The following is a 10,518-nucleotide window of genomic DNA, read 5'->3' as shown; positions in this document are numbered from 1 at the left end:
ATATGATATTCTTCCGCTATTGAGTTATTAGACCATGTTTATTCGATTTCATTATTATTATTATGTGACTGTTGGCTTACATAGCGGGTTCGGTTAGGTGCCATCACGACTTGTGGATTTTGGGTCGTGACATCAAAACTCCGATCCAAGATCAAATACGCAAAAAGTCCAACTTGGTCAACTCTTCCAATTTGAAGCATCTAAAATGAGGATCATTCATCCATATCAATCTCGAACCACTAAAAACCCAAACCTAACCATACACGCGATAATATGTAATATGAAGCTACCCAAGACCTTAAACTGTCGAACTGAATGCAAATGCTCAAAACGACCAGTCGGGTCGTTACATAGATATCATGGGAATCAAAGCGGTAAAGAAGAATGATGTGCAAAGAAGATATGAACAACACCCACTTAATCGACTATGAATATATCGTGCATGTTAATTGAATAAGAGAAAATAAGCACGGGGCTAGTAATTAAGATCATTGGAAGACATAAAAATGGAAAGGTCATTAATAGTTACAAATATGGAAAGAAATCAGCTGAATTATTAATTGTGCATGATTTGTTGTTATTGCCTCAACCGTTATAAATCACCTACGTAATGGGTAATTAATATAATAAAATATTAATAACTCGCAAAAAATAAATAGGGTAGGCAGTTACAAATTGTACTACCAGATAAATCTACTTTCCATAACTTATATTTCCATCGAGAAAATTACTAAATTATACTATCAATTATCAATATTCTTGCTTTTCTTTATTGTTGGAAGATTTTATTCTTTCCTACCGAAAGAAAGCGATAATCATCAATAATATTTTTATTTCTTTATTCTCTCATTTTATTTTCTATTATTATTATTACTTCTACATATCAACCATATTTGGAAAAATGAAATAAATTAGTTGTTAGAAACATGAATTATTCTATTTATTTGTTTACTATAAAATTTATTTTTTTCCGAGTTAAATATGTCTAAAGAAATGTCTTCACCCTTCACCAAGCAGCCGCCACATGAGGTTCTTTACTTTAGCTGGATTTCATTGGTGCTACTTAAATGATAGGCAATCAGCGAACATGTGATGTTTAGTATTGTTGTCAATTGTGGCGGAATTAAAATTTCACTAAAAAATGTTAAATATAAAGAAACAAATATCGGAAAAAGTCAAAAGAGATTCAATATGCAATGTGACCTCTTTATAACAATATTCCTATATAACAATAATTTACAATAAAATTAAGTTTTTTTAAAAAAATTAATTTTATATTATGTTATAATATATGTTCTCGCTACTACGCCTTTTCTTTCCAACCAAATGACCCCTTAGAGATATTTATGGCACCTATCGAACCAACCAATAAGGATATTTATGATATATATATAATGCAATCTCAGTAACTAAAACAAATTAGTAAAAATTGCACAGGGCGCCCTATTTGGTCTCCCCCATTTAACCTATACTCATTTTTTTTAAAACTTTTTTAACTTGTACACATTTTTTAAACAACTTTAGGCATCTTTCTCCTCCTCCTTCGTTTTCTTCTTCTTCTTCGGGTGACAATGATTTTATATGATGGTTGTGAACATATTTTAATGTAGTTTATGATGTTTTACAATGGTGAGTTGTTATGACGCTTTATTTTTTACTATTACTTAAGGTTTCTTCTTTTCTTTTTTTCTTAATTACAAAATGGGTTCATTAGATTTATTGTTGTTTTGACAAATTGATGATTGGGTTTGTTCCTGATGATATTTGGAGGTTATGTTTCAAATTTGAGCTCATTTGGAGAAGATTTAAGTATTAAATCTTATATTGGATTGTTATAATTCAAAGAACAAATTTCTATTTCTAGGCAATTTGCACTTCAGGCCTATTTGGCCTTAAGTGCATAAAAACGTTAGTTGCACTTCAGATATTTGGCCTTAAGTGCATCTGAAGTGCAATTTTTCACTTCAGACTTATTGGTCTTAAGTGTAGCAAAACATTTGTTGCACTTGACCTTTTGGCCTTAAGTGCATATGAAGTGCAAATTTTTATTTCAGATTTATTGACCTTAAGTAAATGAAAACGTTTATTGCACTTCAGACTTTTTGGCCTTAAGAGCATCTGAAGTGTAATTTTCACTTCAGACTTATTGACCTTAAGTGAATGAAAATGTTTGTTGCACTTCAGACTTTTTGGCCTTAAGTGCATCTAAAGTGCAATTTTTCACTTAACACTTATTGACTTTAAGTGCATCTGAAGTGCAATTTTTCACTTTAGACTTATTAGTCTTAAGTGCATGAAACCATTGGTGCACTTCAAACATATTTGGCCTTAAGTGTAGTTTTTTCACTTCAGACTAATTTTTTTTTAATTTCAGACCCGATAAATCTGAAGTTGATCGTAAAGTGAGTATGCTTGCAAATTTTTTTGCAAAGTGGGTATAAGTTCAATTGTAACCCCAAAACTGAGTATAGATGCAAAAGCCGCAAGAAATTCGAACTTGCGGCTCTAGCTCCACCAATGCTCGTCGGTGCTATCACACGAGGGTGCTTTGAAAGAGTAAAAAGAGTTCTATCCCATGAAAGTAAACGTACTGAAACGAGAAAGCAAGTGCGTTATTATCTGGGATGCAATTTAATATAGTCTCATGTTTCATTGTTTTACTTTATCCTTAAGCCGTTTTATTGCTTTTACATTTCTTCACGGTTCTATACATTGTATCCAAATAAAAGAATATTAGTTTAACTTTTCCTTCACGTTTTGTCTTCTTCCTTACAGGATATAACACTTCCCATTAAGAGCATATGCCGTAATGCAAATGCAATGAATTTTTGTTCTAGGGGAAAAGCACAATTACTAGCGTTTTCTACATTCGAAAGTTGAGCTCAGCTTTTATTAGCCTTCTTTTTATTAGCCATTTTTGCTGCTATGAAATTGAGGAAATTAAGATGTTAGCCCTACAATTGCAGCATTCATGATTTTTCTATCTGCTTATCGTTTTATTATATAGTTTCAGATAGTGATTAGATAGACGAAAATGAACAATGCAGTTTTACATTGACTCAATCCCCACGCTTGGATATTTTGAATCTAAATTTGCCAAAATGATTTCACATAATCAAGATTGATCTTAATAACATTATAATCAATGGGCAATTTGTAGCTATTGAGCCTAATCAGAGGCAAAACATAAACGATTATTCATTATAATTAAACTATTGCTACACTCACTGAATAAGTTGTGCCCAAAAAAAAAAAAAAAAAAAAAAGAATCTACAGTCGTTTAATAGAAAGAGCTAGTTAGAAAGCTAGGACCATGGCTACATGTATGTTAAACCACCTACTATATGGTGTTCTACAACACAATATATATACATATTGATGATGTGGGTCGTGGCGTCCATACCGGCTTGCACACACCTTAATTATTCACCGAGTAACAGCTATCTTCGGCCAACACAAGTACTAAATAACTACCCACCAAGACTTAGGTAGATGAAAAGGAATAAGCTATTGTTTCCTAAGTACATGTTTTTAACAAAGAAATGGTGTCTCTTTTTGTAAAACCAGATCCAAAAGCAAGAACTAATATCAATATATAACTGGTTTTGGGGAAAGCTAGCGCCTTGCATTTTCCAAAGCTAACTCCTTCTGTTCCAATTTATGTGAATCTGTTTAATTGGACACGGAGTTTAAGAAAAAATGAAGACCTTTAAAATTATAGTCTTAGACAAGTTAAAAAAAGGGCCAGAATACTTGTGTGGTTAGAAAATCTTCTCATTAAGAATATAATAAAATTTAGAAAGAGGTTACTCTTGTTTTAACGAACCAAAAAGGAAATAGGTTCCCGTAAACTAGAACATAGAACTGAGGGAGTAGTATTTAGTAATGCCAAAAATTAAAAGTGTCGTACTTCATTATGTGTTATGTTAGTTATGTACCCTACAAAATATTTTTCATTTTGGGATAAGAGGACCGCCGACACCGAGGCCTCCTCTTCTGTTAGTACTTAGTACTATTTAGTAATGCGAAACTTAACTGGTGAGTTCATCTCATGTTAGTATTTAATAATGATACCATTTGTCTCCGACTTCGTTTCCAAAATTAAGTAGCTTGGTTCGGTTACAATATTCTAAACCTTACCTTTTATGCTTAACAAAGGTTTTAGCAATGACCTCGTGTGCCCCTATGATCAAAGTCAAATCAGCCATGTATCATACTTCAAAGACAACTTGATATTCAAGAAAATTACAGGTACTGCAGTTATGAAGATAGCACATAAAGCAAATGCATGAAGAAATGTCCACTATAGTTCTTGACAAACAAAAAGAAATTCTGTAAAGGATATGAATCAGAAAACTTCTGTAAAGGATACGAATCAGAGTTATCACTACAAAGCCGCTCTTAAACCTATAGCAACCTAAAACAATGAGTACAAGTGTTACAGATCACTTTGGATCCTGCCACCTATCTAATGTTTTGAGAATCATCCTTCGCTGTGTGTATAAATAAATCTATACAATCTGAATCCTCATTACACTGTTAGAGTGATTATGAAAAAAGGACCTCTGAATCAAATTTCCTACTGTTTTGCTTGGCCTTTACCTTAACTTATTCATTCATCACAGCCCGGAGATGCTCACCTGGTGTAGCGTTAAGATTGTCCACTTTGCTCGGTTCCTCACAGGTATGAATTTGCCTTACGGATTGAGGAAGCTCGGTGGAAGGTCTAAACAGGGTTTTCTGTTCATTTGAGTTTTCTTGCATCTGCGAGCCAGGTGTGGTAGCCCCATCGAACATGTCGGAAACAGCAGAGTGTTCTAGTTGTCTAAGATTTTCTTCAACCAAGATTCTCCTTTCAGCCTGAATAGGTCTTTCCTCCTGTACGTCACTTACTCCTTGGAGCAAATCATCTGGAGTTGCAGCAGGGTCAAGCTCCCAGCATCCCTCTGGCAAGTTCATTGTTTCTCCTTTCAGTAAACGAGATGGCACCTGATGTGAAAACCGCAACATCTCTCTTCTTGGAATCTTTCGGATGGCATCCTTGTTCGTGTTTCTTTGGTATACTGTCTTGAATCCATCTAACTTAACCAAAGGAGCAACACAAACACCAAAGTCTTCAGAATAATCACCAAGGACCTCCACCATTTCATACTGGTGCCTCACTTCATCTGGGGTTTTCCTGTTCCAATTGGTCGACCAATTTCGATATATGGCCCAAATGTCTCCATTTTTTGGATAGATTTGGACACACCCTCCTCTTCCAGCTTTCTCCCTACTTAGAAGATGAGAAAATATGTTGACTTGCTCAACAATTTCAGAGTTAAATGCCCTAAACTTTCCACATGACTTGGTAAAACCAGAATCCAACCAATTGACAAGCCCAAATTCAGTATCTGTTTTTGAACTTAAGTAGCTGATATGAATCTTGAATGGCTGCACAGAGATAACTTGGCGGATCAGACAATACAAGCGAGGCATACCATCTTCCTCGTCATATAAAGCCCATATCTGCTTCGGCTTGAAGGAATCCTCTGATCTATCCTGGTCAAAATCATGGAAGTCAGAGTCTGGGACTGTCATAATCATGGACCCACTTTTCGTCATATCTGATACATGAGCAGCAACACCCAAACCTGCTCTTTTAGATCTTTCACTGGATTCACCAAATTGTGCATGCACCTTTCTCTCTTTCTCGGCCTCTGCAGCAGCAGCTTCGGAAGTCAACCTGATCTCTTCCAGTTTCTTGCGGATATCTGTTCTTGCCTTGTCGATTAATAACTGTCTTGCATCAAATGCAGGAGCTGCGGACCATCTTCTGATTGAAACGTCAGGCGCAGGAATCTTAACATTTCTTTTCAAATTCTCATTTCCGTTTCCATCTGCCATTATGACTTCTGCAGAAGCTCTTGAAGCCACTTCACCATTCACATAACTACTTGTACTGTCCACATCAATTTTCCTCTTCTTAGGAGGCCTACCAGGTCTGCGGGGCAGTTGATCGCTACTCACCGATCCATTGGCAACCACACCAGCCATCTTTATGAGTTCTTGCTTCCCATTGGCTTTTCTTCCAGAGGCTATCGTATTTGCCTGTTGGGTAAAACTGAAGCCGGTGGCTGACCCATTCGGATCCAGAACTCCAGCAGAAGTTCCAGGGAAGGAACTCCACTGAAAGGATAAATTGGAAACATGCTCCGAACTGCGCTTAGAATGATGTGCTGGTACCCCATTATTTGCAGAATAAGGAGGCGATGTTGGGACATATGTAACCCCACGACCATGAGATTTATATCCATTCTCAGGCGCATAAGGCCAAGGGCTAAAAGCATATGAACCATTTACTGGGGCCAATCCAGTTTCAACAGCTATGAAAACCCCACGACAGTTCTTACAAGACAGTCTTTTGTTCACATATTTCCTAAGATATTCATACTGAACCTGACAAGAGGTACAAACAGTCCAAAATGTATCGAGCCTGCTTTGAGAAGCTGAAGAGTTGGAGTAATTACCATAGTTGCCAACACCAGAAGTATGCAGAGTAAATAAACTTCTCCTCTGATCATAAGAGCTTCTTTTAGCACGATCAGACAATACAGTCCATGCTTCAGAGACAAGCCTAAATGCACCATCAGCTCCTATACTTTTGTTCTTATCAGGATGGAGTAACACAGCCATCCTTTTATATTGTTTCTTCAGCTTAGCCCGGTTTGAGGATGGATCCATACCCAGTATCGTGTAGAAATCAAATTCTCCATTAACCTTCATCTCTGCAGCACTGTGAACACCAAATGTTGCTACCATTTGTGATATGCCTTCTAACTGAGGACACAACATCTGAGCTTTTAAAGCATAATTCTTTGCACCCACAAAGTCTCTCTCTGCAAATTTTCTTTCAGCATTCGCTTTAGCTTGTAGTGCTTCCTCTATATTTGGCTCCATCTCAAAATCCTGAATTTTAACCCAATTTCCACCAAGATAGATATAGGAATCTCACAGATAGTTACAGTTGAAACATTCTTATGTTCCTGCAATAAAACAAGAATTGCCATAATTAACATATTAGCATTTCTAGCTTTATGTGCTCTACTGACCTGTCAACAGTCTCCAAATCTAAGCAAATTCTACTTCAAATCATTAATGGCCCAAGACGAAGTAATTCAAATTACACGACCTTATAAATCAACTATAAATAACTTCACAAAATCAAGAGATTACAGCTTATCAACATTCAAATAGACTATCAATTTTAGATTTAAAGCTACCTACCCAACATACTCACTCAATACAACAAAATATCTGCTGGATGTATTTTATCGGATGCATCTAAGGGAAAATACAGTAACAATAGCCACAACAACAACAACTCAATCCAAATTATAATCGAGTCCCCGCATAAGACCTCATTATCATTTCCCCTCCATTTGAACAAGTTTCATTCCAATACTCAAATTAACTATTCTCTAAGACTATATCTTTTCTACATTTTAAACATACACAAAAATTTCTAAACAAAAAAAAAAATGAAAGAGAGCTAAAGTAATTAATTAACTTAGCAAAATCAAGGACACTAAATCCTGGAATATGCTCAAATCCAAGTCAACAACTTTCATCTGTTATTCAAATCTAACTAAAAAACCAATCTTTATTAGTCATTAAAACCCAAATCACTAAGATATCTAGCATAATTATCCATATAGCAATAAGATCTAAGCTAAAGACAAATCAAAAGATCAGAAAGAATCGTACTTTTAGTTGAAATGTTCGTATACAAGATCTAAAAAAGTCAAGGACAAAAAAAGTCAAGATTCAAACTTTACTTACAAATACTAGAAACAAAGCAGACCCAGATCAGAAAAAACCAGTTCTTGATCCCTAAATTTGCTCCAGATCTTGAATCTTGACCAAAGTCTTATAGACCCACTAGGCCAAATCTGTAAAGTAAAAAAAAAAGGTTAAATTTTGCAAAAAAGAAGTTGAAAATTAAATAATTGGGATTATTTCAGAGGGAGGTTGACGGCGGAGCAACGGCGGAAGAACCGTCGGAAAACGCTGAAAAGTATAAGGCTACTTACTATTTGCTACTAAACTTTCAAAGATACTGTATGGTGTAGTTAAAAATGAAAAAAATATACAAATATAGATAATGGAATGATTTCAGAGAGAAAGTAAGCTAAAGTTAATATTATGAGTAGAATATTAATTCTCACTCCCCCCTTAAATTTTTAACACTTTTTGCTTTTCTAAGTTGAAATTAGGTGAATTTTAAAATATTAATGATGTAGCTTTAAATTTTTAATTTCTTACAAGATAAAATTAATCTAATCTGATTTAAAGGTTTTTATATAGGTCATCAATAAATGAAAAATGTCAGGGTTCAATTAGGCATTTCTTACTTAATTTTCAAATATTTAATAAATACAACATACTTAAAAAACATGAAAACCTATGTATTTTTGAAATGACATCTTATGTTTGGTTAAAAAGATAGTGGAAAACTTATTTGAAAGGTTCAAATCTGTCTGCCACTTAGGCATTAATAATTGAAATTTTTAGTATACCATTACTATTTAAATATAATTATTTGGTATTAAATGTACATGTACGCAATTATTTGAGAATCTTTTTTGTTTCATGTTTGATGGTGCAATGCCATGACTGAAGATAGGGCAAAGGAACAAGATATTTTGAATTCATTTTTATTTATCATTCATATGGAAATACAAAGTTATTAGAAAATACAATAAACTTTTCATATATTTTATCTTGAATAATGAATCAAATTTTCGACCAGTCCTCCTTTTTAACTTCTTCAATCCTGATCTTGCCAGTACCTCAGTTACTCTTCAACATATACCGTAAAGAAAAACTTTCTTCTTGTTTATTTTTAGTTCTTTAGTGCTTACTCTTTGCTTGTATTGGGGGTTTGATACTGTTAGAAATGTGCTTGGAAAATTCAATAAGCATGCAATCAGAAGCTCAAACTGAGTATGGAGTCGCCTTTGTTAGGGAGTGTTTTACTCCCACTGTGGGACTTTCCAGCGCGAATCCGAATTTAGTCGAGCCTTAATGTGGGTACCGGACACCGGGTGAGAAACTCAAAAAAAAAAAAATCTCAAACTAGACGAAGCTTGGAAGGTCAAATGATCTGGATCAACCATCTTAGCTAGTAGTATGCTCAAGTCCTCTGCACTAAAAACCACCTAGTAATTAAGCTCCCTTTCATGATCTCTTTTTCATTGGTGGTATTAAGGTTAATGAACAACCTTCAAAGTTTAAACAAGAATTTGTGGAGCAATTTTTGATGAAGGACACTTCCTCTCTCTTAGACCATTTTTCTCACTCTAAAAGTACAAGGAAATAAGCTCAAAATGAGACATTGCATAAGTTATAACGACATAGGATCGGGTTTAAAAATTAAAAATATGGAGCCCCGAATCAGATCTGCGGTCGCATAACATCTTTGGGTCTCCACATGAAAATTGAGTTTGAAAGAACTTATTTCCCGAGAGATAGAATTACCACGTGTAAAAGAGCGCGTAAATTGACGAATCTAGCAATATTTTAACGCAGTCCGGAGAATTATTTAACGTGTAAATTGGTGAAGAAAGATTATTTTTGGTACTACGACACTTACAAATAATCAAATAATTGCTAAGATTAGCCACAATCTATAATCTCACATTCTAGTCAGGTACAAAGTACAAAAGAGAATTAATTTAGGAAGTCAGTGTAAATATCCATTTCTATACAATTACTTATCTTACGTGTTACGTCTATAACGTAGTATCATGAGATAGCGCCAGATTTATGTGTGTATCTGTTTAGTAGCAGACCATATTTCAATTTGTAGTTTCTTTTACGTTAGTTGTCTTATTTAGATTTTTACAGACTTGGATGTCTTAGCTCAGTTTCACTCCAAAGAGTTGAAGACATAAACTAACAATTTGTTTTTTTTTAAGTAAGTGTTAGTAAGGTACGAAAGGAATATAAATTCTAGGGGATCGAGGAGGCAGAGTATCTAAAGATGAATGTTCGAAATGTTCTTCTAGGAATCGATCCGCATGGTCGGTATGGCACACAACTGGTATTTTTTCCCTAGTTTTTTAGAGTTGTGGTATAATGTGACCAATGTGAACAATTGAAGTAGTTCCCGAAAATAATGTTATATTACTCAAGGGGTTTCAAATGGGCGGATTAGGTCAATTTTGGGCGGGTCAAAACGGATTGAGTCAATAAGTGGGTGGGTCATTTGCTTGGGCTAAGATGGGTTGGCTCAAGATGGACTAAAATTTGGGTCAAAGCCCAACCCGCCGAACTCTTATCAAGCTTTACTTATATGTGTTATTTTTTTATGAATTGAATAATTACTGAATAAGACTTTTTTTCTTTTGTTATGGTCATATATAACATATTATCAAACAAAAAAGAATTATTTCTAAGATATTTTGGTAAAGTTACTCATGAATTAATTTGGGCTAAAAATTAACGCAACTTTAAATAGGTTGAAATGGGTTGGGT

The 10,518-nt window shown here is 34.7% G+C and overlaps 1 protein-coding gene across 2 annotated transcripts; it reads right to left on the bottom strand.

The window, feature by feature from the left end:
* Positions 1-4,312: 4,312 nt before the first annotated feature.
* On the bottom strand, positions 4,313-8,202 carry LOC107794483 (uncharacterized). 2 transcript variants are annotated; one of them, XM_075225471.1, is made up of 3 exons: positions 8,073-8,202; positions 7,822-7,931; positions 4,313-7,025 (listed from the first exon to the last, which is right to left on the bottom strand). In XM_075225471.1, the coding sequence occupies exon 3, from the start codon at positions 6,937-6,939 to the stop codon at positions 4,609-4,611; it is 2,331 nt and encodes a 776-aa protein (XP_075081572.1). In that variant the 5' UTR covers positions 6,940-7,025; positions 7,822-7,931; positions 8,073-8,202; the 3' UTR covers positions 4,313-4,608. The 2 variants fall into 2 exon arrangements, with proteins under 2 accessions (XP_075081572.1, XP_016472463.2); XM_016616977.2 differs by lacking the exon at positions 8,073-8,202 and having other exon boundaries at positions 7,822-7,960.
* Between the last annotated feature and the right edge of the window lie 2,316 nt (positions 8,203-10,518).

The sequence above is a fragment of the Nicotiana tabacum genome, chromosome 11, assembly GCF_000715075.1.
Source record: "Nicotiana tabacum cultivar K326 chromosome 11, ASM71507v2, whole genome shotgun sequence".
NCBI lineage: Eukaryota > Viridiplantae > Streptophyta > Magnoliopsida > Solanales > Solanaceae > Nicotiana > Nicotiana tabacum.
This window is presented reverse-complemented; position numbering and strand designations above follow the sequence as displayed.